This window comes from Solanum pennellii, chromosome 5 (genome assembly GCF_001406875.1).
Source record: "Solanum pennellii chromosome 5, SPENNV200".
Lineage (NCBI taxonomy): Eukaryota > Viridiplantae > Streptophyta > Magnoliopsida > Solanales > Solanaceae > Solanum > Solanum pennellii.
The window spans coordinates 77,139,562-77,155,940 of NC_028641.1; the positions used below are offsets into that span (position 1 = coordinate 77,139,562).

At 33.3% G+C, this 16,379-nt stretch overlaps 2 protein-coding genes across 3 annotated transcripts; both read right to left on the bottom strand.

The window, feature by feature from the left end:
- Positions 1-5,999: 5,999 nt before the first annotated feature.
- On the bottom strand, positions 6,000-13,796 carry LOC107020686 (uncharacterized protein SYNPCC7002_A1590). Of its 2 annotated transcripts, XM_027917202.1 has the most exons (7): positions 13,496-13,796; positions 9,671-9,861; positions 9,518-9,563; positions 8,288-8,370; positions 8,081-8,197; positions 6,439-6,556; positions 6,000-6,320 (listed from the first exon to the last, which is right to left on the bottom strand). In XM_027917202.1, the coding sequence occupies exons 1-6, from the start codon at positions 13,701-13,703 to the stop codon at positions 6,485-6,487; spliced, it is 717 nt and encodes a 238-aa protein (XP_027773003.1). In that variant the 5' UTR covers positions 13,704-13,796; the 3' UTR covers positions 6,000-6,320; positions 6,439-6,484. The 2 variants fall into 2 exon arrangements, with proteins under 2 accessions (XP_027773003.1, XP_015076629.1); XM_015221143.2 differs by having other exon boundaries at positions 6,000-6,556; positions 13,496-13,795.
- A 798-nt stretch (positions 13,797-14,594) lies between these two features.
- LOC107018468 (histone H2B.3) lies at positions 14,595-15,257 on the bottom strand. The gene has a single exon (XM_015218960.2). It carries the CDS (start codon positions 15,179-15,181, stop codon positions 14,738-14,740), a length of 444 nt encoding a protein of 147 aa, XP_015074446.1. The 5' UTR covers positions 15,182-15,257; the 3' UTR covers positions 14,595-14,737.
- Positions 15,258-16,379: the final 1,122 nt, after the last annotated feature.

Genomic DNA, 16,379 nt, shown 5'->3' on the forward strand with positions numbered 1-16,379 from the left:
TTGAGATAGATGTTCTTGTGATGATGACTTCCAGATTTTGGGGAATTAATAGATGTTGATTTGTGTTATTTAATGAGTTTAAGTCTTCCGCATTATTTTCTGTTGATATATGTTAAAATGATAAGGGTTAGATTGGTTGGTTCGCTCACATAGGAGGGAAATTGTGGGTGCCAGTCGCGGCCCCGGTTTTGGGTCGTGACAATAAATACCTTAATAGAGTAAATATTTAATGAGGATAAAGTAGTTAAAAATTAATGAGAATAAAGTAGTTAAAAACTCAGTTAATTAATATTTTCATAAGAAGCGTGTGTAATAAAAATACTATAGATAAATTGAGACAGAAAAAATAATTAGTATCAATTTAATAGGAAATTCACCTACACCAATCAACACCACCATAAAGCTATTAATTAAGACAATATATCTTTACATTCCATAAGCATTCTTATTACTCCCACTTTACTCTTTTTTTAAAATCTTCTGTTTAAAAAAATATATTTTTACTTGTCACTTTTAACATATCAAAAAGAAATATTTAAAAAGTTATGTTTCCATCCTTAATAGTGATTACTTATTCTTTAAATTATTTTTCAAAGTTTAATATAATTAAACATCACTTAATTTAGATTGTGTGATAAAACTATTTTCTTAATAAGCTCTATATAATGTGAATTTTTATTGGTTGAATTAGAGAGTCCTAATTAAAGAGGCTCTAATATCTAAAAGTATTTTAAAAAGGTTCAAGTAGAAAGCAAACTAGGACCAAATAAATGGGAGATTTTATTAGTAATGATAAATTTCAAATTTATTTAAATTAGTGAAAAAATCTTCAAAAATAATGTATGTTACATTTGTTTATAAGAGTACGATAATAATGTTTGAAGAGTTCGAACAATATATTCTTGAATAGATTTGATTGATACAAATATTTAAGATTTGATTGATAACGCGATAACCATAAAGTCGTGGAGTATTCATAAACAGATAAAGACATGATGGACTCTTCCTGTTAATAAAAAAGATCCATAAATTATTTCATGAAGATTAAATCCAAATTATCCTAGTTTGACAACCGATCAAACTCAAATCATCTTAGTTTGACAAATATGTCACTAAAGACACTCGAATCATCGAAAAATTTAAGAGAAAAGAATCAATGATAAATATATTTGTACCCACAATATCTATTTTTGAAATTATATATGTTTCTTCATAATTTATTTATAATTGAAAATTATTTTTCATTACTTCGAAATTTGTTGTTAATAAATAAAAAATTTTAAAAATAATCGGTTGAATCAAATCATTACAATATACTTGCTTCCATGTTTGAAATATTTATTGCTATTTGTATATGAATACATAATATGACATGTTATAGAACAAATATATTTGGACTAATACTAAGGTGTTGTTTGGTGTCCAATTTTCTTTTATAACAATAGTTGATAATCCTAAGAGATTGTTTGGCATGGGACATTAATCACCAAAATAACTTGTAGGGTTATTTTACAGTAATAAAAATTAATTCTAATTAATAAAATATTAACTATATTTTTGTCAACATTTTTCACCCTTTAGGCTCCGGACTCTTGAAAGTAATGTTATAAGTCAGGCTAATTAACAATTCAAAATACTTATAAGATATATAAAAAATTACGATAAAAAAAATACTTGTTTAAATCTCAAAATTCAAATTATGATACATAAGATACAGAGGCAAGACACACTTCATTGGAAATAATTAATAAAAGAAGTGACTTTTTTTACTCCTTTTGGCAATTGATAAATCAAATAAGGGAAAATTGGATTAATACATAAAGATTTAACACTAGGACTGTTCAAAATCGAACCGAAATCGATAAGCCGAACCAATAAAAAAGTTATTGGTTTATAGTGTTGGGTTATTGGTTTAGTGATTTTGATAACGGTTTTGATTTTTTTTGTTATCGGGTTATTGATTCTTAACGGTTTAAAGTTTTTTCTTAATGGGTTAATCGATAACCCGATAGTAAATTAAATAATTATATTTATACCATTTTGTATATAAAGTCCTCGACTAGGAGTTTAATTTCCTACTATTATTTTTTGTTGTCTCAAACACTTGATTATTCTACAATGTAAAAGTGTTTGTTTTTGAGCAAGATGTAACTTGTGAACTCAAGTGCATGGTTTATTTGATTTATCACCTTGTTTCTAAGTGATTTTCAATGTTTTTTCTTTTGAGTCATATCTTAACGGTTAAACCGATAACGAACCGATAATGATCAAAAACCGATAAACCAATAACCGATAAGTCAATATCTTAATGGTTCTTTAACGGTTTAGTATCTCTACAAACCGATAACCAATAAGCTAATCCGATAAACTTCAAAACCGAACCGAACCGGCCGATGCACAGTCCTATTTAACACTATATAAATTGAATAAATGAACAAATTAATCTTTACTAGTATGAAAAGAAAACCCAAAATTCAATTCATTGATATAGGGCCCGTTTGGATGGGCTTAATAAAAGCAGCTTTAAAAAAATACTTTTGAAAGTGCTGAAACTTATTTTTAAAATAAGCAGTTATGCGTTTGGATAAAAGTGCTGAAGTTGCTATGCCAAACGCGAAAAGGGAAAAATGAAAGAAAGAGATGTTAGGGTTATGTGGGTAATTTGGAGATTGTATAAAAATATTAAGGGCAAAAAGATAAAAATGTGGTCAACTTAAAACAGCTTATAAGCTAAAAAAAGAAAAAGCACCCCTACCCCAGCTTTTAACTTTTGGCTTAAAATAAGTTTTTTTTAACTTAAAATAAGTTATTTTGAGTATTGCCAAACAGCTAAATAAGTCAAAAACCAGCTTTTAAGTCAGTTTGACCAGCTTTTAAGCTGAGCCAAACAGGCTCATAATCCAAAACAGGTGAAAATTTATTTATTTTTTCAATCGCTCAGAAAACTAATATAGCATGAATATTATTTTACATTATTTAATGTACTAAAAAAAATGTATACCATATAAATTTCCAAAATATTTTTAATATAAAAGAGTAGTAATAGTTTAATTCACTTATATTTTTTTGGCAATATAAAAAATATATAAAAATTACCTAAACTTCAGTAAACATGGCAAAGAGAATATGGTGAGCTGAAAAAGTGAAAAAAGAATAATGTGACGGTTTTAAAGGTACACAAAGTCGGTATATAGTTATACCACTTTTTTTTTGCCTTAAAACGTGAATAAGGGGCAACTAGTCATACAAAATATCACGCGTTCACGTAAAATTAAAAAAAAAATACATTTCATCGTATATGATCTGGATAATCTATTTTAATTAAAACATGACGAGAAATGTGAATACTCTGATTTTAGTTATTACTATTTGAAGTCGTGTCATTTTAAAATTCAGAAATTCATAAAGTTAAAATTTTGACTCCGCCTCTAAGAGACACATAGAAGAAAAGGTAGGTAGAACTCATGCTTTCATATATATGTTTGTGTAAGAATGAAGAAATATCAAAAGCCTCTTTTGTTTCTTTCTTTATTCTCACTCAATTACCTTCCATTGCACTCCTCTCTCTTTTTCCACTTATATATACATATATATATAATATAAGTATATTGTATATTCACATCTAACTTCATAAACATCCCTTCCATATAGAAACATTATTTTAAACACAACAAAAAAAATGTCTATAGATCAAGAATTATTAGAGATGAAATTACCAAATATCAAAGTAATTACTTCTTCTAATGATGATGAAGATGATAAATATATTAATTGTCAAACTCCAAAATCTTCTCAATATTTGATCCCAAAAATTCTTAGTTGTCCACCAGCACCTAAGAAGCCAAAAATGGTGTTTTCTTGTTCTTTATGCAAGAGGAGATTAATTGATGAATTCAACATTTTTGATGAGCAAGAGGAAATTGAGTCATTTTTCAGGATTGTTGATGTCAATTCTACCAAGAAAAGAAGAAGATGTCTAGTGTAAATGGTAAAAGATATATACTACTAACTTTTATACAAAAATTCATTGGCCTTGATGGAAGAATTCATTGGTTTTTTACTTTAGTGTTCGATATCTGTTTTGCGATCTTGACTAGTTCAGAATCGCGTCCTCACAAGGGGGGAAAGAAATGCTTTTTGCTAGGATTTGTTTTCATTTTCAAGATTTAATATGAAATCTACGATTCTTGGTGGTTATAAGATGCTATAGAATTCAACAACTTGTTGTATGTATTTATCATACTTTTATATTTAGATATGGAGAAGTTTGTAATATTTAAAAATTCAGACAAATTTGATCTGATTCATATACTATAGTTTATATGGTAGATGTCAATGAAATGTTTATCCAATCTAATTGTTTTATATTTCAGTCTTAAGAGAATTATTTTGTTGCGATTGATCTTTTGAAGAATTTATGAGAATTGACAAATTTTAAACTTGGCATTTTCTCTTTTATCTATTATTAGCTTGTTAGAATTGAAAAAAAGTACGTCACCCAACAATATTGATGAAATTCGTAAAAAGTGAAATTTATAATCTTGAATGTCGATTGGAGGTAATGGTGATGTGGTTGATAATAGAATTAAAGATGGTAATTGATAATGATTGTGGTTAATAACTGGTGGTGAATGACAGTAATATCTAATATTACGTGATAATAATTGAATAATGATCAGTGATATATGATAGTAATTAATGGTTATTGCGGTATCAATGATTGATGATATGATAATTGCAAATGGTGATTAATAGTGAAGATGACAATTCTTTATGAATATAAAACGGTGGTGATTGTAGTCGAAGATCATGATGGTTGTAAGTAATAATAATTGCAAATAATTAAATAGTGGTTAAATATAACCCTCTTGAATGTATAGCACCTTAATGATATTAAGATTTTGATATAATCATAAATCATATTCATATTCATCACAATACTTGTTTTAAAAAAATTAAAATAATATAATTAATGATAAGAATTTAAACCAAAAAATGAATAATTCTAAAGATTAAGATGTAAATTAGTAAAATTCATATTTTCATCAAGTCAAAGCAAATATGAAAAAAAATCAAATTAAAATAATTTCAAATTTCCAATCCCAATAAGTGAACTAGTCTACATGTACACGTATTACTTAAATAGGTGAAGATCGTACCTATTTTCTTGTGATTAATTTAAATAATGGTCTAACTCAACGTGGTCAATAACTACTTAACTAGTTTTTCTTTCTTTTGAATTGACTAGTTATTGTTCAAAAGTTTTGAGAATATTAATACTACTTCCTTAAGTTTTTATTTATTAAGTTAGAGTTTATTATTATATATATGTTCAAAAGTTTAATGATAATCAAATTTAAATTTAACTTTCAATTAGGGAAGCTTATTAGTCTGGTTCAATACATTATCGATTCGATTTGTGTAAATCGACTTGACTAGGAACATACAGATGAAATCATGATTAATTCCTAATTCATAAGATTTTGTCATTTGTAGGAGTAATAAACTTCACCATTACGTGTTGAATATTTCAAAGAAACAAAAAATGGATTATCTACTATTAGTTGTACAAGATTAATATTAACATTAACTAATCAAAAGTCACATCTCATAAAGTAGCCTCTAAAGATGAGCTTACACCATATGCTACTCCAAGTATAAAGAGGAAAATACTAAGAGTGTGTTTAGTGAATAAAGGTACAATGCAAATGAAATAACAAAAAGTAGAACGTGATTATTTAAATACTATAATTGCTAAACTGCGAGAACACTCGACTAACTACTAACCTCCTAATTCAATCCTCATCCTTCACCTTTTATTCTCGGGTCATGCTCTTAGTTAACTGAAGTGGTATCATGTTATGTTTAATCAGTTTCCTTTAGTTCTTCTTCAACCTACTTCTAACTCTCTAACTCATGTTATAATCAATCCAAACTATCTATAAAACAAAAACATGCTCTGGATATGATAACACAATCTGAGAAAGGATCAGTGTAGAAACTCGGAATGATTGTCAGACAAAGATAGAACGTACCCGATGAAATAGTCGAAGTGCGTGTAATCTAGTCTGAACACCACTATTATAAATAGAGAAAATGTCATCGCCACCAAAAGAGGAGAAGACATGTCCAGATAATTTGACTGTAACAACTCCTACATAAACAGCAGTCGAACTGTCTTTACACCAAATATAACAAGAAAATAAATTTGTCCAGGCCGCAGGGCTTAAAGATGTCATTTGGCAACGAAATTCAATACATACAAATTATCCGTCGAGATTGGTCGTTGGCGCTTGGCCGGAACACTTGCCTGGAGTGAGCTGTAATTTATCCACTAACCGAGCATTAAGTTGAGAAAAGCAAATTCTCTGCTAGAAACTGGCGGAGAATATTTGTTCCCACTAAAGAACTTCCTGCTCTCTTACAATTATAACTTACAGAAACAACTAATTTAGACTTGCATAGGATGGTGACTCTTGCTGTCTCAAATCTGACCAGTTCCTAGAGGCTGCCTCGAAGTATCACCTGAAGCCCAAGCTTGATAGTCCTTCACTAGCTGGATGCATTAAAAGGCGAGATTTTCAATACGAAAGAATGGGAACCATCTTAAAGAGTATGCAAGCTAAGAATCACAATTTCTAAAAACAGGAAAGGTCGAACTTTACAGCTTAAAACTCAATATTGGAAGTAATTGTAGAGTTCAGCTGATGTAATGTATAATCACACCCACAATATTCACAAATACAAAACAGCATGGTAATTTATGTGAAAGAGAGGCAATACACAGAGACTCAGAACTCCGTCAAAGTTAAGGCTTACACTGGGTAAGATTTTCTAGTACTTACTTGTCCACTCAGTTTTGATTGATCAGGGTTACCTTCTGGTTGACATTTAACTTCAAAATCAGACGTTGAACAAGCTTATCTTCTGTTTTTGGTTAAAATTTTGTGCACTCACAACATATTGTTTGGTTAATCTTAGAGAACAATATTCTGTTATGGTCCTATTTATTGGCATTTCCGCCTCCAACGCCACAAAATTTATGCTAGAACTCTATTCATCGGGTTAAACACTAGACAGAAACAGAAACCAAGGACGTCAGTTTTTCATATGGTAAATCTCACAACCAAACCCCTTTACCTAGAAGTCACACAGTCGCGTCTCCCACAATACCCTCTTGGTGAATCGAATCCTCATCTTTATAGTTGCAGGTGGAGCAAGATGCCCCTTTCCACTAGGCTATCCATCCCTTATCAATCTCGGTACTATTTCCTGCTCCCTTTGCTTTTTTCTTTCGTTTGTCTTCAGCACTTATCTCTCTATTTTCCTAATTTCTTATTAGGCAAAACTTTCTTGATGGAAAAGGAATTTTTCAAGGACCAAGTAAGAGACTAAAGAAAACGATCTCACATATACTGCATTAGAAAGCACAGAAACATACCCGCTACAAAGATACAAAGAAGACATGTATAAGTCGAATAGGTGCTTAAAATAATAATGGAGGACAAAATATATTAAACATATCAACAACTCCTCAGTCCAACAAAGGATGAAGAATATCCACATTAAAATATCAATTTTTGGTGAATCCAATCAGATGATTGTTGTCCATCATTTAGAAAGACATATTGATTCAGTACTTTACCTCAGTACTTTCAGGGAGTAGCAGCTACATGCCTGCTAAGGCAGCCTCATATAGAGTTAGCACAACCATATAATCAAATGTGTGAGTCTGTTACTTTTTGTAATGTTTTAATAATGATTTGTGATAATAGTAAAAATTATACAATTTTCTTTGGGCAAGAAAAGATGAAAATGTGAGGAAAATGGTGATGAAGAAAGAAAATAACAATAGAACATAGTGAAAAATGAAGAGATACTAGTGTCAACTATAAAAGTGACAAGTACAACAAGAAGATCAAACCAGTTGTTAATCTTTATTGGAGACAGAAGGGACTCTAGCATTTAGAGAGATGGAGCAGGAAAATGACAAGAAACAATAGTTTAAAGGATTGCAGTACAAGAATCTTTTTAACAGAAAGCAAACTGTCAAGAACAAGTTAAGGGACAATGAACAAACCTGTGTCATAAACCGAGGGAGCATGATCCTTAGTATCTGATCTAGGACCTGAGAACCAGTTGACTCAATTGCCTGCACTGGAATTGCTCGAAATGCAAAGGGAATTTCAATGTTAACCTGCATAAATAGTCAATCAAAACTGATGCAAACGAACCAATGTTGTAATGTTTTCACTTTTATTGAAATACGGACAAACTCAGATAGTACCTCAATAACAGCATCTGAAGTGAGCTGCTGCAAAGGTGAGTCTCTTTGCTTGCTATCATAGGATATTTTGTTCACCATAGAAGCTGCATGCCCATACTAAATCAGTGTCAAAGTACTCCTGAAAAGAATTATGTAATAAAATTCAGAATTGACACACTAACTGAGCAATTTTTATTGCAGATGACAGCTTGTCACACCAAGTTCTTTACCAACCAAAGAAGAGACCAGTTTACCTCAAGTACACCATCAAAAATCATTAAACTAAAAACAATCACATGCTGACTTCAATTATGTTACATTATTACACCAATTATCTATTTATCTTTACAATGTTCACAACAGAAACCTCTTACTGACAGCTTACCAACACAAATTATAATACAACTAGTGGAAGTATATGCAACATGCTAAAGCCCTGATTTCACTGAACTTGACTTGAACTTACAGGGAAATCAAGTTCTACTCCCCAAGTCGATGCAGAAGCAATTATTCGTAATCGACCTTATGCTAGCTGTAAATTGCCAACTTTTGAGGAGGATGACAAATGTAACCTTTTTTTTCAGGTATTACAGGAAGAAAGGTAATTAATGGTGCATCAAACTAACAGACAGTGCTGAAGCATTCATCCTCTCAACAGGACTTTTTTCTCTTTTCACAAGCAAAGCAAGAGTAAGAGTACATAGCAGTTCTCAAGAGATCATTGACCTCTAGTGCCTTTTCCATGGATATATATATTACTACATTAAAAGAAAACACATACTCTAATTTTATCTCTATTGTTGTACAAATGTCATGTCAGGAAAAAAAAGAGATTGATTGGATTTAAGTAGACATTGATGAATAGTTAATAGGACTACGAAAATCTTGCTATGGGCATCTCTTCACCAACAATTTATTTCTTTGTAAAACGTGCTCACACTTTTGACTCCCAAACAATTTATAACCAAATGCGAAAATACAACAGCCACTAAGAAGAATTTGCTCGGAGAAAGATTTACAGAAATATCCAAATCAAAGTGAGTCCAGCATCAATTTGCATCCAGAAAAGGTAATCTGGTTTTAAACACATTTTTTAACCTTTATGGGCCAATACTACACAAACAGATCCAATTGCAGCATGACTGAACCAGTGCATAAAAATAAAAGCTTTGAATTCAACGTACAATTTTTAAAGAGAATTGTGCACAAATATTCAAAATGATAGAAACAGCACTTAAAAAGATCACATACCGTCAAATTTATCATTTTGAGCTACCACAATAGGAGATCCCTCAAGCTGAGAATCAGATAAATAGAAACAACAACATGATTAGATATAACTAGAAATGTTAAAACAGCTGGATAATCAGCAGTAAAAAGTAATAAGAAAAAGCAATATACTACCTTGCATGACAACAGCTTGATACAACATCCATCAGGCTGCTCCTCCACTCTAACCAACAAAACAGGACATACTTCAAATGCAAAGAACTTGAACCTATACACATAACACCTGAATGTACTATCATCCACTCGTTCAATCCTCTCTGCATCCAACACCGAGTACTGGCTCGCTGGCAAGCTCATATACTCCACTAAATCAACCAAAAAAAAAAATCAACAAAGTATAACACTACCACCATTCACTGCTTCAAATAATCAATCAACATGGATAACACTTTGTGAAATTAGTTAAGTACACTTGTTTTTTCCCTTGTCTCCAAAACCAATTACTAGCTCACTCAACAAATAAAAACACTATCACAGTCACTGCATCAAATAATCAATCAACATAACTTATAACTCGCCGTCAAGCTCAAATACTCAACCAAAATCAACCTAAAAAATAATTAAAAATAGTAAAACTCAACAAATAGACACACTATCACCAGTCGGTGCTTCAAAAATTGAACAACTTGGATTATATCTCACCAGGAAGCTTAAACACTCAACTAAATCAACAAAAAGTAATCAAAAATCGAAAAAACTCCCAGATATAAAAACAATATCAACAGTCACTGCTTCAAAATTCAAATAATCAATCAATTTGTATTATGCACTAGCTATCAAGCTCAAATATTCAACTAATCAACCAAAAATAATTTTTAAAAAATAGTAAAACTCAACAAATAAAAACAATATGAACAGTCACTACTCCAATCAATCAATCAATCAACTAGGATTATATCTTGTCGGCAAGCTCAAATACATCACTAAATCAACCGGAGAAAAAAAAAACTAGCGACATACAAACAATACCAACAGTCACTGCTTCAAATAATCAAGCAACTTAGATTATATCTTGTCAGCAAACACAAATACTTAACTAAATCAACCAAAACACAAAAATCAATCAACTTGGATTATACCTNCCTTTAATAAAACCCCCTCAGATATCAAACAATTAGAGTCGTGTGAGATTTGTTTTTATTCCAAACAAACTCGTTCTAGCTTTCCTACAAGTTCTAATAAAGCTGCTTCCATTTTTGATTTAATTCATTGTGATTTATGGGGTCCTTATTCTACCTGTTTATCTTCTGGGTCACATTATTTTTTGACTATTGTCGATGATTACTCTAGAGCTATATGGGTGTACCTTATAAGTGATAAAAGTGAAGTCACAAATTGCTTAAAACAATTCCTTACCTTGATCCAAACTCAGTACCATAAAACTATAAAAATTATCAGATCTGACAATGGCACTGAATTTCTAAATAACCCTCTTCGTCATTTCTATCATAACATGGGTGTCCTTGTTCAAACATCATGCGTCGGAACACCTCAACAAAATGGGAGGGTCGAGCGCAAACACCGTCACATACTAAACGTGGCGCGCTCCTTAATGTTTCAAGCGTCACTACCAGTTGAATTTTGGGGGGAGTGTGTCCGTACTGCAGTTTATCTCATTAATCGCACACCTAGTCGTGTTCTCGGTGGCAAGTCTCCATTCGAAATGCTAAATAAAACTCCACCAGATATCTCTCACTTACGTGTCTTCGGGTGTCTCTGTTTTGTACGCAATGTCCAGCGCCCACCTAACAAATTCGCACCCCGAAGTGTCAAATGTATGTTCCTCGGCTATCCCTCCGGGACAAAAGGTTGGCGAGTATACGATTTGGAAACTCATCGCTTCTTTCATACGCGTGACATCGCGTTTGATGAAATGATTTTTCCATTTGCACCTACACCTGCCAACCCGCCGCCCATGCAACACACACCGCCAGTCCCACAAATTGCAGACTTCCCCGTCACTGTTACACCACCAGCACAACAATCTGCACCCTCCTCCGTCGGCGGACCAACTTTGTCTGTCCCAACCATGTCACCCCACCCACATATTGTTTCCGTTAATCAGCATACCAATGGTACACCCCAGCAGCCCACCTCCGCTACCTCTACAGACCACACAACAGCAGCATCTCCCGTCGACGACGAAGCGGTTTTACAACCTGCCCGAACGTCANCAGGTTATTCTAATGCACACCCAGGCAAAGTATGTCGACTGAAAAAATCCCTATATGGTCTCCGCCAATCACCCAGAAATTGGTTCGAAAAACTGACAATTGCATTGAGGCGCTATGGTTTCAAACAAGCTCATAAGGATCATACTCTCTTCATTTTCCGACGTGGCGCCGACTTTCTGGCCATCTTGATTTACGTAGATGACATTTTAGTCACAGGTAACAACCTAAATCTATGTGCTTCATTCAAAAAATATTTGCACAATTGTTTTCAGCTGAAGGATTTGGGGCCTTTAAAATACTTCTTGGGAATCGAATGTGCCCGTTCATCCACTGGTTTAGTGTTGTGCCAACGCAAATACGCACTGGAAATTCTGCAGGAGGCCGGACTCACCGACTGCAAACCGGCCTCAACTCCGTTGTCTACTGGTCACGGCTTGGCCACGTCGACCAGCGCACCTATTCGCGATCCCAGCAAATATCGTCGTTTGGTTGGCCGTCTCATCTACTTAACAATTACGCGTCCGGACTTGGCTTATTCGGTACATCTCCTGTCTCAGTTTATGCACGAGCCCAGAGTTGACCATCTCAATGCTGCTATGAGAGTGCTACGCTACCTCAAGGGTCATCCGGGTCAGGGCATCCTTCTTAGAGCAGACAGTAACTTACAAATTATGGCGTATTGTGACTCGGATTGGGCTACATGTCCACTCTCCAGAAAGTCTGTCAGCGGCTATTTTGTCATGTTGGGGCGATCGCCTATCTCTTGGAAGACCAAGAAACAGTCTACAGTCTCTCGTTCTTCCGCAGAAGCCGAGTACAGGGCCATGGCTGATACCTGCTACGAGATTCGGTGGATTCAACATATCCTCGGCTGTCTTGGAGTCACAACTACCTCAATTCCGAGGTTATATTGTGATAATCAATCTGCCCTGTATATCGCAGCTAATCCAGTATTTCATGAGCGGATGAAGCATGTCGACATTGATTGTCATATCGTACGTGAATGCGTACGACGTCACGAGCTCTCAACTCACTACGTTCCCACACAACTCCAGCGAGCTGATCTGTTTACTAAACCTTTGTCTTATCCAAATTTTTCTTTTCTTTTATCCAAGCTGGGCATTCACGATGTTCATGCTCCAACTTGAGGAGGAGTGTTGACTAGGTTTAGGTTTTAGAAGTATGGGCTTAAGCCCATTGTAATTATGTAACTCTATATATATTGTTGTGCTAATGAAAACCCCAGGGCAGTTGCATTCTTCTGTCACATTCAACTCTACATACCTCGCCACCAAGCTCAAATACCTAACTAAATCAACAAAATACCGAAATCAAAACAATATCAACAGTCACTGCTTCAAATAATCAAGCAACTTAGATTATATCTCGTCAGCAAACTCAAATACTTAACTAAATCAACCGAAACACTGCTTCAAACAATCAATCAACTTGGATTATCCCTCGCCAGCAAGCTCAAATACTTAACTAAATTAACAAAATAGCGAAATCAAAACAATATCAATAGTCACTGCTTCAAATAATCAAGCAACTTAGATTATATCTCGTCCGCAAACTCAAATACTTAACTAAATCAACCGAAACACTGCTTCAAACAATCAATCAACCTGGATAATACCCCGCCAGCAAGCTCAAATACTTAGCTAAATCAACAAAATAGCGAAATAAAAACAATATCAACAGTAGCTGCTTCAAATAATCAATCAACAAGACTTGTAATAAATGAAATTAGAGTTGAAGTGCTTACTTAGCGGACGTTGAAGCTGCTTAACGGACAATGACTCTTTCCGGCGGCCAATAAATCGAGCTTTTGGAGCAGAATCAGCTGTAATACGGAGAGTAGTACATTTGGAAGAATCAACAGAGGATAAGGTAGTAGAAAACCTAGGGTTTTTGTATTGGAAAGAAATGTAGCTTAGATTTGTAAGCGAAGAAGAAGCTGAGCTCAACGCCATGGAAAATATTTTAGATTTGGTTTGGTTTCGATTTTTCTCTTTTTTTGTTTAAATGGTTGTTGAAATGTGTGAGGTTGAGGATAAAGTTCACGAGTGTGGTGAGGATTACAATATGTCACCCAAAATAAAATTAAAAAAGCGTATTTTAGCTAAAATACAAAAGCGCACTTTAGCCTATTAATGCACCCTCCGTTCCTTTTTTAAAAAATAACTAAACAATCGAATTATATAAAATTTTCATCATATCAATATGAGAATAATTCCAACACACATATTAAGAGTAATTCTCATCTTGTTACAACAAGTTTACATATCATTTCGTTAGGTATTTTAATAAAATGTATAGTTTGAATCGTTACGACTTACAACACACATATTAAGAGTAATTCTCATCTTGTTACAACAAGTTTACATATCATTTCGTTAGGTATTTTAATAAAATGTATAGTCTGAATCGTTACGACTTACGAGACGAAAGTAATGTTAAATTAGGTATTGTGCAAAAAATATTGTTCCAAATAATAACATATTAATTGAATGAAAAAATTAGTAGGGTATTATTAAATTAGTAATATCATTGGAAATATCGACGGCGCATTTTAGCATCGCAATCGTAAGCACCCCGCCAACAGGAAATATCTACGCAACTTTAGGTACCAAAAAATGTGTGCTGATTTTGGACTTTTAGCAGCACATGACGCACTTAACTTCACCCACTACCTAACCCGGCGCTGAATATCTTCAAACACGCAAAATTACACCGTCAATTTCAACTTTATCAACAACAAAACTCAAAATCCATGAAGAATCTGGAAATATTCAGGCAAAATTGATGTAGAAATATGGGAAATCATGCAAAGTTGATGTAGAAAACTGGAAAATCAGGCAAAATTGATGTTGAAAACTGGAAATTTTCATTCATGATTAGCAGTTCATTACAAAAGGATAAGCTAAGAGCAAGCTAATTGAACTAATTTTACATCCACAAAATACTAATTTCAAACTTTAACAGTAGTACACAGAACCTAAAAATTTTAAGAGCTAGTGAATTTGGTAACAGCCTTAGTTCCTTCAGAAACAGCATGTTTAGCTAATTCACCAGGAAGAACAAGACGAACGGCAGTTTGAATTTCACGAGAAGTGATGGTAGGTTTTTTGTTGTAACGAGCAAGACGAGATGATTCCTGTGCAAGTTTCTCGAAGATATCGTTGATGAAACTGTTCATTATACCCATAGCTTTGCTAGAAATACCGATATCTGGATGTACCTGCTTCAGCACCTTGAAGATGTAGATCTTGTAGGTTTCAACCGCCTTCTTAGATCTCTTCTTCTTTTTGTCTCCGGCAGCTGCACTGCTATCCTTTGGTAGCTTCTTACCGGCCTTTGGCTTCTTCTCTGCCGGAGATTTCTCCGCCAAGGGAGTTTTTTCAGCTGCTGGCTTCTTCTCGGCGGGCTTTTTCTCAGCTTTTGGTGCCATTGTAAGGAAGAAGAAAGGGGAATTTTACAGATGCTTTGAATGGAATTTGGGATGATGTGTGGAGAGAATATGATGGGGAGTTTGGTTTATATAGTGGTTTAGCCGGGAGTTATGATTGGTTGATACGGAGTGACGCGGATCGTGAAGGAGAGCCGTTGATCTTATGATTAAATCAACGGTGGTGAGTAATAGTTTTGTGATCCGGGTCATTTTTCTTGCACGCTACCTAATATGCCCTCCGTTTCCTTTTATACTATTATCCAAAAGATTAATCTTATGAAACAACACTAATTAGTCATTAAAAAATAGTATCATTCGGTTTGGAGGGTGATTAGTTATATAAATAATTTGGAACCGATTTTTTTAAATGTTTTTTGAGTTAAATTTGTGTATATTTTATTACGATTTATATCTTCTATGTGATTTGTAGCCAATTAATAAAAATTTATTTAATGCGCATAAAGTGTTCACCTCAAAGACAGAGATTATAATGATTGTGAATTATCATAAGATTTTCAAAAAGAAAAAACTAACTAAACTAATTATGATTAATTCGAGCTAAATCTATATATTATTGATTTGTAAACTTGCTAAAGTATTTTTATTCAAAAGAGTATAGGGAGTAATGGAGCTTACTATGCGCTTGGTTCATTGAGTATGATATGATAGGTCTTATGTTGATAAGTTTTCGGGATAACTTATAAAAATCTTACTACATTTTAATACGTTCTGATACAATATTTTGAAATATATGTGATTGAAATTATATATCATTTACTTTAAATACATTATAATTAAGTGAATTTGCATGTATCAATAATATAGATAAATCTTGCACTTGTCCCTCACCTCCATCCCATTTCGCCAGTGTATTTGATATGTCAAATACATATAAATCACACTACATATATGTATATAGTGTGTATCTAGCGTGATTAACATGTATCTGCAATACGTGGATAAATCTATATTGTCTTTGTCACCTCCCTTCCATCTCACATGTCACTCGTATATCTCATTTGTGTATCTGGTATCTTATATACATAAAAATTACACCAGATATATATGTACATATGTTGAATATCTAGTATGAATCACATGTATCTGAGATGCATAAGACAAATTTTGTCCGCTTCTGTCGCCTCCCCACCACCTCGCTTGTCAATCTCATATCACAATCATGTATCTAATGTTCAAG